The 20,928-nt window shown below is 40.5% G+C and overlaps 2 protein-coding genes across 5 annotated transcripts in view; one reads left to right on the top strand and one right to left on the bottom strand.

Moving 5' to 3' along the window:
- The window catches only part of dock11 (dedicator of cytokinesis 11), a 137,966-nt gene extending 127,252 nt beyond the window's left edge, over positions 1–10,714 (bottom strand). For all 3 annotated transcript variants that reach the window (XM_088649079.1, XM_088649076.1, XM_088649078.1), the window contains exon 1: positions 10,582–10,714. In XM_088649079.1, the coding sequence (XP_088505205.1) occupies positions 10,582–10,683 (102 nt within the window). In that variant the 5' untranslated portion in view covers positions 10,684–10,714. The remainder of the gene's footprint in view (positions 1–10,581) is intronic.
- Positions 10,715–10,747: 33 nt separating this feature from the next.
- LOC148653745 (uncharacterized) lies at positions 10,748–18,832 on the top strand. 2 transcript variants are annotated; one of them, XM_088649080.1, is made up of 2 exons: positions 10,748–10,879; positions 13,163–14,162. In XM_088649080.1, exons 1-2 carry the CDS (start codon positions 10,791–10,793, stop codon positions 13,467–13,469), a joined length of 396 nt encoding a protein of 131 aa, XP_088505206.1. In that variant the 5' UTR covers positions 10,748–10,790; the 3' UTR covers positions 13,470–14,162. The 2 variants fall into 2 exon arrangements, with proteins under 2 accessions (XP_088505206.1, XP_088505207.1); XM_088649081.1 differs by lacking the exon at positions 13,163–14,162 and adding an exon at positions 17,688–18,832 and having other exon boundaries at positions 10,764–10,879.
- Positions 18,833–20,928: the final 2,096 nt, after the last annotated feature.

The raw sequence follows: 20,928 nt of genomic DNA, 5'->3' as shown, positions 1-20,928 counted from the left end.
AGGCAGACTGCAGTTGAATGAGAAGGAAACTGCTTATTGAAAGATTTCAATAACGACATAGACATGACTTAACAAGATATGACAAAAGCATCCTCATACAGATATTGTCCTAGTTAAGATAAAAGAGCAGGCTGTGGGCTTTGGAAATTACATACATCATACCAGCATCAGCTTTTGCCAATATTAAGTTCAATTACAATTTTCCCTAAATTATTAGCAGCAGTACAGTATATCCACCATCCATTTTCTAACTGCTTCTCCCAATTCCGGGATGCAGGGGAGCCACGGGCTATCTCAGCATGCAAAGAGCACGAGGTACAGTAGTACAGTATCTCAGGGCACACACAGACAAAAACACGCACATGCTCACACCAGGGCCAATTTTCTCAAAAGCCAATTAACCTACCAGCATGTTTCTGGACTGTGGGACGGAACAGGAGCACGTAGAATAATCCCCAAAAAAAACACAGGAGAATATAATGATAGTAATACACTTTATTTTATAAAGCACCTTTAAAAGGTGGCTTCTCAAAGTGCTATACAGAACTACAACAACAATAAAAAAATAAAATAAAAATGCAACATACGCACAATGAGAAGACACAATGGGAGGACACAGTAGATGGCGGTACTGAACACAGTAGGAGCAGGTGGGTAAAGAACAGAGCCTGTTAAGTAAAGGCTCTTCTGAAGAAGGAGGTTTAGAGTCTGGATTTGAAGGAGTTTAGACAAGGTGACTCTCTGATTTCCTTGGGGATAGAGTTCCAGATTTTTGGGGCATAACAGGACAAAGCTTTGTCACCCATGGAGTGAAGACGGGCTTGGGGGACAGACAGGAGACCAGAATTAGAAGAATGAAGGTTGCGAGGTTGGGAGTAGGATGATAGTAGCTCACACACCTACTGAGGTGCCAAGCCATGCAGAGCTTTACAGGTGAGCATGAGGATTTTGAAGTCGACACGAAACTTGACAGGAAGCCAGAGCAAGGACTCCAGGATAGGAGAAATGCAATCACTTGCACTAGGCCTGGTCAGGATTCTGGCTGCCAAATTTAGGAGAACATACGGTACACACTCCACACAGATACAGTAGCACCACAGGTCCAGAATTAAATCCAGGTCCCCAGAGATGCAATGCAGCAACCCGAACTACTGCATCAACGTGCCGCCCATAAAGCAGTGCATTTAATACAAAATATTCTTTAGATGAAGAAATGTTTGCATGTGTCATAGATGGGGGAAGGTTCATAGAGGCAGAAATGTAAATTAAATATACAAATCATCTTAGATGGTGATTTAAGGTAAAGCGACACTTCCTGTACAATAATGAGATGCAAACTTGCCAAACTGTGCTGAAAGGATACTGTAGGTGATGTTATTTATAGTAGGCTTAGTCACATTTTACTTCCGCACAGCAGGGCAGGCTATCAGTTAACAGGAAATCAGTGCATTAGTGACACTGTAATGTGTATCATACCCTATCACTGACTCACTTAACTAACGTTAAAATATATCACAGAATTTTAGCAGGAACAGACAATATAGCAAAACAATTGCTATTTTAAATGAGAAACACTGTCCTATGTAGGAGGATAGCTTTGCTGGAAAAAGGAAGATGCTTCAGACTGCTACAGTATATTCAACCCTCATACATACTGTACATTTCTTTCTGTGACTGGCTGTGTATGCATACTTTCAGACCTGCCATATTACAATAGACACCTGCAAGAGATATCAAGAGTATCAGCTAGAGCTTGACGATGTGAAAGTGCATTAAAATTCACTGGGAGTTCCTAATATTTAAACCAATGGGCATACAAACAATGTAATAAAAAAAGAGGTTTCATTTATACAAAACAAAACAATGAATGCATTCAAAGTCAGATAAATGGCTCAAAAGTCAAAAACAATATTCATCTGGTATTATTTAAAAATAGATTGATATAGCCTATATCGCACTACGTTGCAAACATCCACTTTTCTAGATTTCAGTTTTAAAAATGAGTTGCATGTAATATTTGAAGGAAGTGAGAACTTCTGTTCAAAAAAAGAGAACAGCTGACTGATAACTGGCTATACCTCTGGATGCAAATCATCATATAAACTACCTTTCTGAACAGGATTTACAGGAAATCTGTGTGTTTCTTTCAAATTGATTAACCATGCAGGAATGTGTCAAGTACTGTATGTCAATAGGCTAGTGAATACTGAATAAAGCACTTTTAAATACTGTAAATGTGTATGGCTGTCTGCTGCAGTTCACAATCTTAAAAAGTAACTGTACCCATATTGATGTGATTAACTTCTAATGTAACAATGTGTGATGTAATCACATCACTTTCGAGAGCTGCATATTCAATTTAGGGTCACAGTGGCGTGGGACCTATCCCAGAACACACTGGGTGGAAGGCGGGATACACCCTGGGTGGAAGGCCAGTCCATCACAGGAAACACAGACACAAACACGCACTCACACCAGGGCCAATTAACCTGCCAGCATGTCTCTAGACCATGTGACGAAACTATGGATCCTGCAAACTCCACACAGCTAGCACCCGAGGAATTGAACCCAGGGCCCCAGTGCTGCAAGGCAGCAGTGCTTACTACTGTTTCACTATGCTTTCCTTGTAACAGTATGTGCAATATTAATTGTAGGATTCAGTTGGCAAATTACATTTGAACACTAAAAGGTCATTTACCTTGTGTTTTGTAAATGAAGATGAAGATGTTGGTCAAAACTTCATTCTTATTGTTATTTTAATTATGTACAGTAATTACCTTTGTCTTTTTTTGGTAGATGTTACAGTAATATTTTTTCTTTGTACTAATGGCACACCGTACTAAAACTTTGACGGATTTCTTCTAAAGAGCTGCTTAGTAAGTGCAGTTTGGAGTTCGATTCCTATGGAAAATATAAAGGTCCTGTTGATATCGTCTGCTTTTATTTGTGATAGGGAATTACACTCACCAGACAACATTAAGTTACTCATTGTCAAAGAGATTAACTCGGTGACCAGCGATATGTGATCGAGACAAATTCAAGATATACTTCCTGCACAGTTCCTGTCCAGAACAATCTCCAGATCTCCAAATCCTATTGGAAATGGGAAATCCAAACTGGTCATAGCAGTTCAGTCTCATACACCATTACCCTCGACAGAGCCTTAAATAAGAGACCTTGCTAGAACAATTTGATAGGACTACTGTAGGTTGTAAAACACAACAGATTACGATTATGATTATGTGTATTTTCCTATTCAAGATGATGCTTGTAGATATTTAAAACCTTATTTGGTAGAGATTCCAAATAATTAGGCAAGAATGTCTACAACAATACTAACAATTAACTACTATGCTAACTACTAATACTATTTGTGAACTCCATATACAGTACTGTATTAGATCTCTATGTTGTGTCTTGATATATACTGTATATATTACAACGACAATTTTATATTAGCAAGCATACTATAAAAGTCCTCAGACTGGAAAGCTCAACAGCTTTTGTTCCAATGCTGGTGTTTGCGTAAAGCTAAGAAAGTTAGTGGTTTATCGAAAACCCATGAGAAGAGCAAACACATGAATTATCTGCACTGTTATCCTCACATAACAGTGTCTGCTTTCTCAGTATGCAGCATCATGGCTCTAGTTTAAAAACACAGAAGAGGTCCTCCATAAAAAGAACACTTCTCATGTTTCTACAAGGATTGTAGAAACATCAGCCGATAAATCCCTTTATTGCTCATACCTAATCCAAAATAAGCATAGATGTGACTGTACAGTACAGTATATACAGTAGAAGGTGTGTCTAAACTAAGACTTGATGAATGCAACAAAAGTGTACTATCTAGAATAGATTAAAAAGATTTGGCAAATTAACTTACAGTATATTTATTATATATATATATTAGCCTATGAGGAAGTTAGTTTGGTTATTTAATTGTTTACTGTCTCTTGATGCTTTAAAGCCAGTATATTCAGCAATGTTTGATGAAAAGGTGATACAATTGAACAAAGCAATTACAGAGCAATGTCTTCATTCTATTAAAACTATGGAAATCTATGGATCCTATGGATTAGTCAAAAGGGAAATTAGAAAAGGTTAATGTTGCTTAACTATCTTTGAACAAGCATCTGCATTACTGGACACACACAGCATACAATAAGGTATATTAAGATTTTTCGATTGATTTTGATAATGTTCCTCATAAAAGATTAATTCACAAATTGCAGGCAGCATACACTCAAGGTAATTAAGTCTTTTGGATATAAAACAGAGAGTACAAAAGGCATAAATGTTCCAAATGGGGCAATGCAATTAGTGGAATACCACAGTCATGTGCATTATTAATGCTCTTTCTCATTTAAATGAATAATAGGTTCTGGTATAGTTGGTAAAAAAGAGTGGCTAGCAAACACTGTAGAAGCTGGAAATCAAAATTCAAGCACTTTAGATAGAACCCAAGGCTGGGAAAACACCAGAAGAGGATTACTATAGGGAAATGTAGAGTATTACATGAAGTTAACAAACAGCAAATTGCAGTATAGATTCCGTGGAAAACTGTGAACTTGAAGAACGTACTTATGAAAAAGACAGGTAAGTGATATGTTCACATAAACACATCATCTAGGTATAATGGGCAAGCCCTAAAAAGGAAAACAGTAATTGCTGTAAAGTATATACAGAAAAGCGTGTAATTTAAAACAAGTAATGCTGAAATTATACAAATCCTCAGTAAGAATATTCTGTGGTTGGTTACTACTACAGAATGTTGCAAAAAAAATATTGCTGCTGGAATCACTCAAGGGAAAACAGATCACATACATTACCAGATTTAAAAAAATGGCCAATATTGAAAAGCTAAGATGGCTTGAAGTCTTGAATAGAGAAGATAATCAGGGAGCCTGATTCAAAAGCATCCAAAGTATCCAAAATCTTCAAATGCACTTACAAAGTCCAGCCAGTGGACAGTGTACAGCCAGTTCAGAATTAGCAATGCAACTTGAACCTGAGGATATAAGTACAGGACGTAGACTTTACACAAGGATTTGTGGGAGCCAGGAACAAGCTACTGTATCTAACCAATTTGATTAAGTCAATACCTACACTAATTCCAGACATGGCTAAACGAGATCCTTGGATTAATGAGCTATTATCAGTCAAACTGGCCTAGAAATTGACACGATCAGGATCCCTCCTCTTAAGGGCGCTCCAACCCTTTCGTATTTAAGTTGATTACGTGCACCTGCCACCTGTTTTGTGTCTCATTATTTAAGCCTGGCGCTCTCGCTATTCCTGGCTCAGCATTGGGAGATGGACACCCGGAAGCCCACCTACCAGCGGGTCCAGGAGAGATCCGACGGCATAGGCTTCATCACGGCGTCTTGACCACCTGAGTCCTTGCTCGGAGCTCCTGGCCTCTTTACCTTGGTTTTACTCCCTGTCCCAGATCCCCTTCCGGATTTTAACTGTGTTTGTCTCATCTTGGATGGATCCCCCTCTTTTGGACTTTGGACTGCGCCCTGAATTCCCCCTTTTGGACTGTCTGGATCTGTTTTCCCTTGCCACGCCCCCCGAGCACCGGATCACCATCGTCACGCCCCCCTGTCTGTCAACCAGTCCTGATGCTCTTCGTCTCCTCCACTGATGTCCTTCTCCACTTACTTCCGGATTATACCGTCTGCATAGGGTCCTGAACTACGCTTCGCGGGAGCCTGGACTGGCTCCAGTTACAGAAAACTAGATGGACCAACTGCCCTTCTTTGTTATACTCTTCTGAAAGAAAGCTTTAGATTTTCAAAGTCCAGGGTTCTATTTCTCCCTCAAACAGCAAACATGCCGAAACTTCATTTCTGCTAGTGGGAATCTGACACATGCAGTATGCAAAAAAACGGAATGTTTATAATTTGGTGAAATTAATACAGAAGCTTGCAAGCAGGAACATTGAAACAACATGCTGTATAAACACAATATGCGCTAATCAACATGCTTGATCCCCCTCCACACGAATGGAATGTGTGTAAGATAGAGGACGGGGCCAACTTTTCTTGGAGAAGAAGCTCATCCCTTTGCTGAAAAGATTGCAGGAAAACTGGAGGGTTCTGTTAACAAACTCCCAATTCCATCCTTATACTGTCATCTGAATGAGTGAGTACTAGCCTGCTTTACAAAGGACAAAGTGCGATGTCATTCAGAGCCAGTCTCTGCCTAGCTTTGCCAGGTGTTACTGTGAGTCTAGGTGTTTAGTACGGCTTGCTTCTGCATGACTATATAAAGACAAAGTCCCATTCTATTCTGGCTCAGGTAAGTAAAGGTGTTACCTGACAGTAAATAGTATTCATAATTCATACAGTGCCACAGTATGCAGGCCAAGATTGCACACACTCCAGTTCTCACAATGATCATTTTACATGATGCATTCTTAAATAACTTTCTCAGGAACAAACAGTTTGGCCCAAACCTGAATGGAAGAGTGATGTTTTTCTAAGTAAAAAAATATTATTATTTTAAATAATTTGGTCAACGGGAAGTGTATGCTGGACTTACTTCTGCACAAGAAACATAAAAAAGCACTATTAATGAGCATTTTCCTGGGCACTACAGATAAGAATAACATCTTAAAATGAATGCTTAGAAAGAAAACCTCACATTTATGCATGAAAGTAGAAGCAAGAAAGATGCTTCTACTTTCAGGTCAATACTGCAGCTCACTCATGGAATTGTATTGTTGCAAGCTTTCACAAAATCTGAATAAAATCAAAAACTGTGCCTGTGTATAAATGTATAACTGTGTATAAATGACCCTGTCAATTTATACATAATAAAATGCAACAAGAAAAGCGCCCACAGCTGATTGACATATCTGAATATTCTGACAACATGGCTATTTTTTTTCCAATTAACCTTACGCTTCACAGGCATTGAGCAAGCCAGAAGCAAATTTGTTGCATGGAAAACAGAGAAATCGCTGCCTGATTTCAATCCCAGAAAACTCCGTAAGCTTTCAGCTAACATTGTATTGCTCTTTGGAAATTCCTGGTCAAAGTCTGCTAATGTCATAATTAGCTAGCATGCTCTAGAGTCTAGACAACAGGGTGCAACCTGAATTCTGAATAGAGTTTGAATTGGATTAGTTCGAACCTTTATTTTCCGGTGTTCTATTTCACCAAGCTAAAAAACTCACTTAAAAAAAAGAAGAACAAAAATTGCCAGGGAGCTCAAGTACAGAAGCTGAGATATGCAGAGAGCCATCCAGACAGCAAAGCAGGGAGTATCTGTTAATCGATTTTGGATAACTAAGTGAAATATGTTGTGGAGAGTTCACTTGAATTAGTCATTTCCACTCTTGATCAGAAGAAAAAATATGGAACTGGACTTGTGCATGCGAAAAGTATATTTATTACATTCTATTTCAGACTTTACCTTAAACCTAATCCTACCCCAACATGGGACAGATGTTATAGCATATTTAATAAAAATGCATCATAATAAGTATGGTATGGTTTTTCTTTTTGTATGCATGATACAAAACAAGATCCAAGGAACTTGGGCAAGGTCCAAGATCCAAGCAAAATGGGCATGATCCTATCAAAAACTAATGACAATACGTTTATCAAGTGCCTTGATCAACTTGATAAACATATTCTTTAGCACACTATGAATAAGGTGGCACTTACCTTACCAACTGAGAGCTGATTAACAAATGTGTCCTATACTGTACGTATATAGTAAGGACCATGCTTTATGCTCATATACAAAGTATTCTGCTGAATCTCCTTTCGATCTTCTTTTACTCAGGCGAATCTAGTTCTATAAAAGGGTTTCTGGGCAAATTACAAAAATTACCCCTTTTTCCCTGCAATCCCCCTTATCCAGATTGGTGAAATGCGACTGCTCCAGGCCTTGAAAAAAATAACTCAGTGAAACCCACTCTTACAACACTTCCTGTTACTCACACTGGATTGCTGTCATCTTTTTTTCTGCTGGAAACTGCTGAAATAAAGGGAGATTATTGAGATTTGCCCAGAAGCCCTGGGAGGAACTAAAAGGGCTTACGTAAAATAGGATTTGCCAGACAATCAGGTTTAGACCTTAACATAAGCACATTCCTTTCATCTTGTGATGTGGAAAACTCCAAACGTGGGAGCTGCACATCCAATGACACCTGAGCAAAGTTTGAAGAACTGAAGAAGCAATGGATTTTAATTTCTTTTTCACTGAAGATTCCTGATCGCAGTTCGAATCCCCTCTTCTCATCTACGATATCCAATCTATGATTCCCATCGGGTTCTCACAGTTAAAAAGCCATGGCCTTTCTTCAACCTGACCCTTATGCTGACATGTACTGTATTGCAAGTGCTGTCATTGCAAAACAATGGTCATTCAGACCATATTGATCATATTCAGACGTGTGACTGTTGAACCACAAGGGTCCTTCACATTGCAACACAATTCACTACATTACCCACAACACTGTGGATGGGTCGGTGTAGCTACTAACCTCTTCTGTTTCCTTAAATCAGATTCATCTCAAAGCATCACATCATAGCCTGATGCCTGGGTCTCTTTCACTGCTTCTCCCCTCCCCCCCACCCTCCCCATTGCCTTGTTCTCTTCAGTTAAGTAACATGCCAGAGTATTTATGCTCATACAGAAACATCAGTCCTCACACATGAAAAATTAATGTGCTCTCCTACATGTCCTTGTACAGTATGTCAGCAAATACCAGCACTTGTGGAGATGTGCGCCTGTTTCATCACAGTTTGCCCCGAGTCCTGTGGAAAAGTTTTTGTAATACTCCTTGCTTGAAGGCGTACAGCATTTATTGGTGACAGCTGCGAATTCTCCAAGTTTGCCTGGGAAAATTCTCCAATGACATTACAGACATGTACTACAGTTCAGTTATAGGAATAAAAAGCTGTTAGAATGAAATCTGTAAACGTCAAAGGCAGTCCTCCTCAAGTACACAGAGATTTGTCCTCGTTATCTATATATCGACAATCTCCCAAATTACTATTGTCATCTTAATTTATTGCGTTCTTAAGCTTCCTACATTTTTCGAATTCCGAGTAGTCTTGCACTCCCTGACTAGTATTATTTGTTTTGGGACTAACTGTTTCTGCTAATCCTAGGAATATAACGAATTTTGATCTGGGAAAACTGTCCATAGAGATAACAGGTGTATTAGCCTGGGCTGGGCCCTTCCTTGATGTCTTCCTTACTGCTTCAAGATCACTCTTGTCTCCCATTCTAAGAATACTCTACAACCAACACTCCAGTACATCGAGTAAGCAATTGTCTACCTCGTTTGGGAAACGTGTGAAGTACTGTATTACAACGCCTACTTCTAGCGACACTGTGTTTGTTGGACCGCAACCTGTATTCAAGGTTTTAATGTTTCTTTCTACAATAGAAAAACTGTTCATTCTGGATGTCCAGACTGCATATTAAATCACCTGCATCCACCCACGCCAGCAGTTTCAACTGTAGTACTGTACTTCCAACAACAAAGGTGTGTATTGCCAGCGACGGTTTAGGTTTGCACATCACCCACCATGAGGGCTGAACGAATGACAGCAATCAGCGACGTCAGTTTGACAGCATTCTTATAAAAACGATATTCTACAGATCTTCCTCGACTCGTTCGTTTCACGATTTTGAAGGTTTTAGGGGGAAAACGACCTTCACGTTATTAAGAAGGGTAAGAAAATATCCTGTGCTATGATTGCCTATTTAAAAAAGGAACATCCCTCCCGCACCTAGTCATTAAATATTTACATCCAGGTGAAAAGCAAAAATATTGTATCGATCGAAAGAACGACTAAAAGAAAGCTATATCACTCGACTGCCATGAATACAGAGCACACGCCTTCAAGAAATCAAGGCAGTCCCTGTGAAAGCTAAAAGCACATTCACAAACAAAAGACCTCTGTAGTAAGGACGAAATTGAAGTAAATGCCATGCGTTCTCACCACTAACCATTTAACATTATACAGTATAAACCATACACTGCCATTAAAGGGCTTGAATCCGGAGAATGTTAGAATCACCAATGAATGGAAATGCGTTATAACGTTAAACTGCATTAGAAATGGACATGTTTCGTGTAATGCAAAGTGCGTTTTAATCTGCCTAAATCTAAAACACCACCACACCGTTCTCAGTGAAGAGAAACTGCAGCGTGAGCAGCGGGAAGGAAATATAAAGCAAGAAATAGCTGTGGTTAAAATGACAGCTTTGGTGTAGCCCAGAATAAAAAAAAAACACGAAGCATCTGGTGCCGCTTACTTGTATTACAGTTATATATGTATCATTATACTGTACAAAGCACAGCTCGTAATTCGAAACATAAAATATTGCTTAAAAACTGTAAACGACTTCAGCATGCATGGGTAAAAAAACCTCGCATGAACGTTAATTCACGACAAAACTTCAGAAAAACGAGGTACGAGGATTGGAAGATAGAATGTACAATGTTATTATACAGTCAAATGTCAGCGCAATGCCTGTGTACTCATGGGCGCTGGTTCCGTTGTATTGATTATGCGGGCCGGTGTGTTCTCATTGAAGAACCGTACTCACCACAACAACTGAGGTCCGCACGGCTTCCGAGACGCTCTGCCTTAACTCTGCCGCCGTTCCGGGTTTACTCAACCTTTTGGTAAATTTCCGAACTTCTGACATTTTACTCCAGTTTTGTCCGTTTTCCTGCGGGGGAACGGCAAAGCTTTCCGCGGAGCGCAGAGTCTCTCTTTTCCCAGACAGCAGAGTTCAGCCACTCGCTCCGACAGATGGAGGCTTCGCCAGCGGTGGCGCAGCGAACTGAGGAGGCGAGGCGAGGCTTGGCTCTCGGACCGCAGCTTCAGCATCCTGCCCTGAGGTGACACTGACATGTTCTAAGTAGCTATCGTCTCGCAGTCATGCAAGTGAAATCCCCAGCAAGCTGTCAAAGTAGAGGGGCTGCACAAATCAGTTAATTTCACTGACCAAAGTGAGCAGCTGGTTTAAAAATTATTTTAACCTGATTGAAGAAAGGTTCAGTAATAATGCAAACAATCTTGGAAAGAATAAAGCATGTTTGGTAAAGTCACCAACAAATTGCAAGACAAATCAAACAATGCTCGTCACAACGAACGTGGAAATAAACTAATTAAGGGAGGAAATGTGGGTCTGTGATCACCAACGTAACAAAAAAAACATGAAAAAACCCACAGGAAAAGCCCAAAAGAAAAATGCGCTCCGGTATTAATAAATGTAGATAATTAAAAAAAACATTTCAACATATATTTCAATCTGATCCCCTTTACAAGCCAGATTTCATAAATCATACGCAAATTACAAAAAGCAGTGCATCGCTCCGAGTTTAATTAACGTTTTAAAAGGTGGTGCAACGATTTAATTCAGTAATATAAAATATACAAGCTACATTTATATCTGCACGGTCTGTCGTTCAGTTCCCTCTTGCACCTTCTGTAATTATTATGTTATAGGTAATAACTTACTTGTAATTATTACACTACAGGTATATCCCTTTTTTAAAGAATCAAACTGGAAAACGTAGAAACGAGTGACACCAACTGGACACTATTCGAACTGCACGACCTTTTACGTTTTTCAAGCTCGCAATTTAAGCCCAACTCATCTCTGAGGACAAATGTGTTCTCTTCTTGTAGTACGTAGTTATATGTTACCAGAAAACCTGGTAAGCTCTGATATGTTATGTTACTACAGTTAACACTAATAATAAATATATTTTTGTGTGTACAAAAGACATCACTATAATAGTGGAGCTCATATTGCTTTGAAGACATTCTTAGAGATAAGAGCAGGCATACCTAGTGGGAAATCAAGGTACTGTATATATCCGCTCTGCCTTCAGCTAGAAACTAGAAAGAGAAGATCCTTGTAGAGCTTCGTTACAGAATCTATGGTGGTGTATAGAAGCAGAGCTTAATTTGGAGTTACTTTGTAGCATCAGGTGGATGAAGAAAATGCAATTCATCACAGGTTAATTCATATTAAGATCAATTCAACTGAGGCTGAAGCTCCTGTCTCTGCTACTGAAGAGATCAGTCCCAGAAGTTGTCCAGAAGACACAGTTGTATGCAGAAGTTTAGGCACTCCTGGTCAAATTACATGTTTCACAGGATCTCGAAGTGAAAAGAAGTTACCACAACTTCTGTAGGGTACAAACATGACATATTTCTCCACATTTTAATGCACACTTTTTATTTACTGACTGAAACAGAGTGAAAAAAGTTTTAACTTTTTGCAAAAGGTCCAAACGTTTGCATACAAATGGACGGTATTTGTAGCTATTAAATTATCAAGACTCAAGATCTGAAGTAATATAATTGTGAAGAGTTAAGTCATTTGTGGAATCACTAGGTACAGAAGGTTCCTCAAGGACCAAAGTTTCCTTAACTGAAGGAAGTACTTGCTTATATGTTCAGTACCATAAATGGTACATTCAGTACCATACTCTTACACACAATAAATAATAATAATTGCTTACACTTATATAGCGTTTTTCTGGACACTCCACTCAAAGCGCTTTACAGGTAAAGGGGACTCCCCTCCACCACCACCAATGTGCAGCATCCACCTGGATGATGCGACGGCAGGCATAGTGCTCCAGTCCGCTCACCACACACCAGCTCTCAGTGGGGAGGAGAGCAGAGTAATGAAGCCAATTCATAGATGGGGATTATTAGGAGGCCATGATTGGTAAGGGCCAATGGGAAATATGGCCAGGATGCCAGGGTTACACCCCTACTCTTTTCGAGAAATGCCCTGGGATTTTTAATGACCACAGAGAGTCAGGACCTTGGTTTTACATCTCATCCGAAGGACGGCGCCTGTTTACAGTATAGTGTCCCTGTCACTATACTGGGGCAGCAGGGGGTCAGCGCCCCCTGCTGGCCCCAATAACACCTCTTTCAGCAGCAAACTTAGTTTTTCCCAGGAGGTCTCCCATCCAGGTACTGACCAGGCTCACGCCTGCTTAGCTTCGGTGGGTTGCCAGTTGTGAGTTGCAGAGTGATATCGCTGCTAATGCCGCTTGAATGTATGATACAGTCAAGAAGTATGAAACAGACAATAAAATTAAGGTATGATTCAGGCCTGTGAATCCCTCTGTCTGTGGGTGCTTTCCATTTCCCAGCGTCCTCAGCACTGCGACACCTGGTACCCCTTGGGAGCATCATGTTGAGGAGCACAAGGCAGAGAGCACATCAGGCCCGGCCAGGACAGAGTGTGGGAGGAGGCAGCCAGGGAGCGTGTGGATGAAGCAGCAACACAAGGGGGCATCTCAGCATGTGGGGGAGCTCACCCTGCAGCAGAACCACGGAGAGGGCAGGGAGAGGGAGGCACACAGTGCTGCCCAGCTAGTGCTCAGCCAAATCGCTGACTGGACAGCTGCAGCCAAGGCATGTCCTGCCAGCTGGACTGTTCTCTTGCTGGAGGGATGAGCACAGGAGACCACATACTGTGCAGAAGCCACCCTGGAAGAGCACTAGTCACTCCTAAGATAGATTCACTGACTTCAGTGCAGTGGAGGGGAGTCTCCATTACCTATGAAGCACTTTGAGTAGAATGTCCAGAAAAGCACTGTGTAAATGCAAGGCATTATTATTACTTTTACCTTTTACAAACTTCAGGATGCTCTGGGCCATGTCTGTTGCTTCTTTCTTAAGGATTTTGCACAAAGCCCACGGATGTAGTCTTCTCCTTATACAGTAAATGTACACACCAGCATATCACTGTGGATGCACATACAATACCCAATCATTCTAAGGGCAGAAATCTCTTGCTGTAGGCTTTTCCTCAGGGTAACTTATATCTACTCTAGATTTTTGGCCATTTCTTTTTGAAATAAGAGGTAAAAAGAAAAGGTAAAAAATAAATTTGGGACATACAGGTGCTGTATGAGTCATCTAATATTTCGGTCTGGAAATAGGAGAGTCTTCCATCCGATTAATGTATCCTCTCTTCTACAGTATGCTAACAACAAGGCATTAATGAAATATGTTCTTCAGTTGTAGCAAAAATAATCTTTTTACAATCTTTATGAGGTTATGAAGTATTTCTCTTTAGAAATGCTAATATACTTAACCCCGAGATAGAAAATGTTATTAGCTGACATTATTGTATTCTTGATTCAACACCATTTATAAACAAACACTTAGAATACTATCCTCTTACCTATAGTATTTTTAATAAAAAACACTTGCAAAGGTTAATTCAATAATAACCATTTATTTTCTCAAACATAAATTAACACAACAGAATTTTGTTGCTATAAAGTTGGTATAAATACTTTCTCCTAAGGCTCTGTTTTTGTTAAGTCAGAGTTCAGAGACCATTCATTCAACAAGTTACTTGTTCCTGTGGCCATAGCCCATGAGGGTCCATATTTTCTTGCACAGCAGGTCCTGTGGATTTTGACCGGCTCCTTGTCCCTGGGCTCTCTGTTCCCACAGCCTTGCACAGGCCTGTCATTTGGAGGGAGCTTGTGGATGGACAGGCTCTTCTTCAGCTTCCTGTCTGGAGGAAAGCCAGTCGAGGCCTCCTCCTCTCACATCCCCTCTGCTTCTCTGAAGTTTCTTCCCTGTTCTGCCTGACTGGGGGAGTTTCTGTTCATTCTCCCACTTGTTTTGTTTCCTCGCTGTAAGGTCTGTATGGTAGGGGATTCTGGCCTCACCTGGATGGTAAGACTGTGTCTGTCTCCTGGACACATCCTGCTGTCTCTGATGGCTGTAGCCTTGGGATCCACAGCAAATCCTTCTGTTTCCTTCTGGAAACCTGGACCCTCTGACTATCTCTCTCTCCTCCCTGTTCCTTTTCCAGGAGTCCTGTGGAGGTGTAAAGGGGAGAGAGTGCGGATGCGAATCCCTCCTATCTCTCCTCATATCCTCAGTCCTCTGATGGGGCTGGGAATATAAAGCAGGGCGACTCTCGACTCTTGTAGAAGAGGAGATTTTCCTTTTTCCAGACTGTGTCTCCTGATGGTAGTGGCTGGCTGTCAGAGCTAGGAGGGTCGTACCAATTTGTTGGCAGTTTGTTTTTCTGTCTTGTCTCACGGGCCTGTCTCTTCCTTTGAGGATGGGGCTCCCAGAGTCTGGGAAAGTTGATTTTGGTCTCGATACCGTTCAGTACCTGACTTGTGATATTTTGTAACAGTTTCCTTGTATGGTCTTGATTTGTTTTTTAGCCCCATTTGATCAGTGCAATCCCTGATTTTCTCTTGTTAAATCTAGATTTTCATTCTCTAGTATTGTGCTTTTCTTCTAAACATAGGAGTATGATTCCATAGTTTTCTGGATTTTCCAGCACTTGCTCCTGGTGGAGAAATATTGAAAGGTATCTGTACTTCACTGACTGCGGAGCTGCAGGACCTGATGTCCACGACAAAACTTCACTGAAGCTTCACTTGTTGTTTTGGGGGTATAGTGCAAGTGAGGGAAGAGCAGAATATCATTCTTATTAGCAGGTGTTCAGTTTATGGATGTGCTGTTGGAGATCGCCATCTGTCGTTCAGTTGTATTCACTACAGCATGCAGACAGGAGCAATCCAGGGCTTTTAAAACAGTGTTTTCATATTGGGTGGAATTTTTTTTCCAGAAGAAGCAATAAGACAGGTCATGTATTTTGTGGTAATGTGGCTTGAAATGAAAGGAGATTTATTCCTCACACCACACTGTTCAGACCTACACTAGATTTCCGAAAAATGCAAAAACTACCTCTTAATGGACTGTGGGTGATGAAATTAAACAGTACGCAGTATAAAAATTAACAAGAAATCTTGTTGAACCCATCAAGGATGATATGTTGGAAATTATTAGTGTGGAATTTCTTAGCGACCTGGCAAAACCAAAGAGCTTGTATCAAGAAAATAATCAATTCAATTTTTGGACAAGTTTTCTGTTATTCAAAATTTCATGTTAAATGGTGTTCTCAATGAGGATCGTTTCAGGCTGAACTAGGGTAAAAGTTAGAAATACCCAATGAATTTTGGCTTTATATACTGTAGTAAGCATTTAAAGCCAAAAGCAGGAGTTTGAAAAGTCTAATCACTTTCTTTCAAACTTTTGCTTTAAGGGCACGTAGACAACATTGCCTTTAGGACAATGCAGTGTGTATTTCTACATTTGCAAAACATGTTCAGATAACATTGAAATATCACTTTTTCTATATTTCATTTCTGTCCTAAAACAGAGCCATGCCATCAAAAATGGTCTACTTTTTGTGGGAATTCTTATGCTAACCCTAGCTACAGTACGGGTTTGGGTTAGGTTAGGGTTTAGACTTTCTTCAAAGAATTCAAGCAATCTTCCACTCACTGAGTGTAAAATATACTGTACTTCACTGCAATACAATATTAGTTGGACATTTCTAAGCAACCTTGCCAAATCAAAGAGCATACTGTATATCTGCAAAGATCAAATTTAATTTTTTGGCAAATATTCTTTTATCTGAAATGTTGTGTTAAATGGTGTTGTCAGTGAGCATGGTATCAGGCTGAATTATGGTAAGTCAGAAATCCCCAATACATTTTGGTTTTATTTATTATTATGCCTGTGCATTCAAAGTCAAATACTTTGAGTATGAGAAGTGTGATCACTTTCTTTCTAACATTTCATTTAAGGGCATTTAGACAACATAACCTTTTAGGACAATGCCGTTTATATAGCCACATTTGTAAGAAAAAAAGTGCTCAGGTAATATTGAAGTATCACTTTTCCTGAGTTTTATTTTTGTCCTAAAACACAGACATGCCATCAAAATCTGTCTATGTTTTAATGAGAATCCTAACCCTAATCCTAGCTATGGGCTTGGGTTAGGTTAGGTTTAGGGTTTGGATTTTCTTCGAAGAACTAATTCAATCTTCCACTAATTTGAGTGGAAAATATACTTTACTGCAAGAAAATATTAGTTGGCAATGACAAAGCAACCTCACCAAACCAAATAGCATGTATCAACAATGGTAAAATTCAATTTCTGGCAAGTATTCTGTTATCCTAAACTTTTGTTACTGTATATGGCGTTCTCAGTGTGCATGGTTTCAGGCTTGGCGGGGAGAAGAGTCCGAAATACCCAATAAATTTTGCTTTATTTAATATTATGCCTGTGCATTCAATGTCAATTGCAATAGTTTGAAAAGTATAATCATTTTCTTTCAATTTTTTCCATTTAGCGTGTTTTAGACAACATTCCATTTTAAGGCAATACAGAGTATATACTGTAGTCATATATGTAAGAGAAAAATATTCAGATAACATTGAAATTGAACTTTTCTTCAATTTCATTTCTATGCTAAATCACATTCATCTAGGTGAAACACAAACTCCTGTCACTGCTGCTGAAGAGATCAGTCCCAGCAGCTGACCAGGAGGTTTGTCTATATGTACTGTAGCTATTGAATTATCAAAAACTCAAGAGTTGTAATAGAGTAATTGTGAAGTTAAATGATTATTGCATTACCTGGAAGAGAAAAGTGAATACCCTTCAGTGCTCAAGGAGCAGTTTCCTTAACCGAAGAAAGTTCTTGTTTACATGTTTAGTAACAAGCAAGACTTTAGAAAAACAGCTGATTTTTGTGGCCTATAAATAGTATTGACAGGCAATAAAATTAAGGTGTGATTCAGGCCTGTGAATCCCTCTGTCTGTGGGTGCTTTCCATTTCCCAGCGTCCTCAGCACTGCGACACCTGGTCCCCCTTGGGAGCATCATGTAGACGAGCACAAGGCAGAGAGCACATCAGGCCCGGCCAGGACAGAGTGTGGGAAGAGGCAGCCAGGGAGCGTGTGGATGAAGAGGCAACACCACGGGGCATCTCAGCATGTGGGGGAGCTAACCCTGCAGCAGAACCACGGAGAGGGCAGGGAGAGGGAGGCACACAGTGCTGCCCAGCTGGTGCTCAGCCACATCACTGACTAGACAGCTGCAGCCAAGGCATGTCCTGCCAGCTGGACTGTTCTCTTGCTGGAGGGATGACCACAGGAGACCACATACTGTGCAGAGGCCACCCTGGACAAGCAGTAGTCACTCCTGAGATGGATTCACTGACTTCAGTGCAGTGGAGGGGAGTCTCCATTACCTATGAAGCACTTTGAGTAGAATGTCCAGAAAAGCACTGTGTAAATGCAAGGCATTATTATTACTTTTACCTTTTGCAAACTTCAGGATGCTCTGGGCCATGCGTGTTGCTTCTTTCTTAAGGATTTTGCACAAAGCCCACGGATGTAGTCTTCTCCTTATACAGTAAATGTACACACCAGCATATCACTGTGGATGCACATGCAAACTACAGGATGCTCTGGGCTATGTCTGTTGCTTCTTTCTTAAGGATTTTGCACAGAGCCCACAGATACTCTTTGTTTTGTGTGGTCATCTGGTTGTAGTTTTTTACTTCTAAATGTACACACCAGCATATCACTGTCGAAGCACGTACAGTACCCAGTCATTCTAAGGGCAGAAACCTCTCGCTGTAGGCTTTTCCTCAGGGTAACTTATCTCTACTCTAGATTAGATTTTTGGCCATTTTGTGTTTTAAATAATAGGTAAAAAGAACAGATAAAAAGTAATTTTGGACATACAGGTACTGTATGAGTCATCTAATATTTTGGTCTGGAAATAGGAGAGTCTTCCATCCGATTAATGTATCCTCTCTGCTACAGTATGCTAACAACAAGGCATTAGTGAAATATGTTCTTCAGTCGTACCAAAAATAATCTTTTTACAATCTTTATGAGGTGATGAAGTCTTTTTCTTTAGAAATACTAATATACTTAACCCCTAGATTGAAAATGTTATAAGCTGACATTATTGTATTCCTGATTCAACACCTATTATAAACCTTTGGCTTAAAAAGACCAAGCAGTCTCAAACACTTAAGATACTATCCTCTTACCTATAGTATTTTAATAAATACACTTGCAAAGGTTAATTCAATAATACCCATTTATTTTCTCAAAAATAATTAACACAACAGAATTTTGTTGCTGTAAAGGTGGTATAAATACTTTCTCCTAAGGCTCTCTGTTTTTGTTAAGTCAGAGTTCAGAGAGAACATTCATTCAACAAGTTACTTGTTCCTGTGGCCATAGCCCATGAGGGTCCATATTTTCTTGCACAGCAGGTCCTGTGGATTTTGACCGGCTCCTTGTCCCTGGGCTCTCTGTTCCCACAGCCTTGCACAGGCCTGTCTTTTGGGGGGAGCTTGTGGATGGACAGGCTCTTCTTCAGCTTCTGATCCTGTCTGGAGGAAAGCCAGTCGAGGCCTCCTCCTCTCACATCCCCTCTGCTTCTTTGAAGTTTCTTCCCTGTTCTGCCTGACTTGGGGGAATTTCTGTTCATTCTCCCGCTTGTTCTGTTTCCTGGCTGCAACGTCTGTATGGTAGGGGATTCTGGCCTCACCTGGATGGTAAGACTGTGTCTGTCTCCTGGACACATCCTGTTGTCTCTGATGGCTGTAGCCTTGGGATCCACAGCAAATCCTTCTGTTTCCTTCTGGAAACCTGGACCCTCTGACTATCTCTCTCTCCTCCCTGTTCCTTTTCCAGGAGTCCTGTGGAGGTGTAAAGGGGAGAGAGTGCGGATGCGAATCCCTCCTGTCTCTCCTCATGTCCTCAGTCCTCTGATGGGGCTGGGAATATAAAGCAGGGCGATCCTCGACTCTTGTAGAAGAGGAGATTTTCCTCTCTCTCCAGACTGTGTCTCTTGATGGTAGTGGCTGGCTGTCAGAGCTAGGAGGGTCGTACCAATTTGTTGGCAGTTTGTTTTTCTGTCTTGTCTCACGGGCCTGTCTCTTCCTTTGAGGGAGGGGCTCCCAGGGTCTGGGACAGTTGATTTTGGTCTCAGTTTCAGAATTTGTCTCCCCTGCACAGCTCTCTGTTTGAGGTGAAGGGTTGTTCTTCGCAAAGAGGGAACTCTTCTCCATCCTTAGAAGTATCTGCATTTCTGCAGGGGCATTGCCTTCATCCTCGTCATCTGTGATCATCATGCTTCCAGCTCCCCTCTCATGCCTTCGAGGGCTATTGCTTTTCTCTTTCTCTCCATCTGCCTTTTCTGCTACTTCTGTCTTTTCCTGAGCTTCAGGCTCTCTGTAACCTTTTCCTTTGTCTTTGTCCTCTTTGTCATTTCTCTTTCCTTCCTCCTTTATGCTGCTTGGGACGATCAGCCGTTCATGTTGTTTAAATTGATGGTCTTTCATTTCATCGTTCATGCTGAGATTTTCTTCCAATTTTTGGTCTAGGGTTGGTGTTTCATCTTTATTGTCCTCAATCTGATTGACCGTTCCTCTCTCTTCCTTCTGTTCACTGATGGTGTCCATTTTCACTTCCTCATTCATCATACCCTGCTCTCTATTCACTGTCAATGTGTCTGATGTGATTGTGTCTTTTGTCTCTTCCTCTGTCTTCACAGTGTGTTGTCTGTCCATTGTGCTTAAGATTGTTCTCCATCAGCTGATGTTTCTGGCTGGCTTCCTCATTTGCTTCATCTCTCTCACTGAAATTCACGGTCTGTTCATGTTGGTCAGACCTTGCTGGACTTTCTTTACAATCTTTCTGTTTCACTCTTTTCTTCTTCTTCTTTCCCTCTTTGTGGCCATTTGGTTTTAGGCAGTTTGGCCAGCAGCAGAGAACTCCTGGCATTGTGTCACCTTAGCAAGATACCTGCACTGACTGTTGGATGGATTTTCTTTGGAACTTAGTGCAGCTTGATGACATCATAGATTCTGTGACATCAGCAGAAGCATAACAGTGATTTGTTTTGTGATTACAGTGATGAACTTTGAATAAAAAATGAACGTACGTGTGCACATTTAAGAATTAAATCTATTCAGTTAAATGTGGAATTGTATTGTTATACACATATCAATACCCTTCATTACCTGCTTTGTGATATTTTTTTGCTTTGGAAATGTAC

This window comes from Lepisosteus platostomus, chromosome 10, assembly GCF_059453375.1.
Source record: "Lepisosteus platostomus isolate fLepPlt1 chromosome 10, fLepPlt1.hap1, whole genome shotgun sequence".
In the NCBI taxonomy this organism is placed as follows: Eukaryota; Metazoa; Chordata; class Actinopteri; order Semionotiformes; family Lepisosteidae; genus Lepisosteus; species Lepisosteus platostomus.
The sequence above is the reverse complement of the archived record's forward strand: the minus strand, read 5'-3'. Positions and strand labels throughout refer to the sequence as shown.

Excerpts from the sequence above, each read along its gene's own strand:
- LOC148653745 (XM_088649080.1), top strand. The coding sequence starts at position 10,791 with ATGGAGGCTTCGCCAGCGGTGGCGCAGCGAACTGAGGAGGCGAGGCGA. Across the intron at positions 10,880-13,162 it reads CTTCAGCATCCTGCCCTGAG|CGTCCTCAGCACTGCGACAC; the intron begins GTGACACTGACA and ends TCCATTTCCCAG.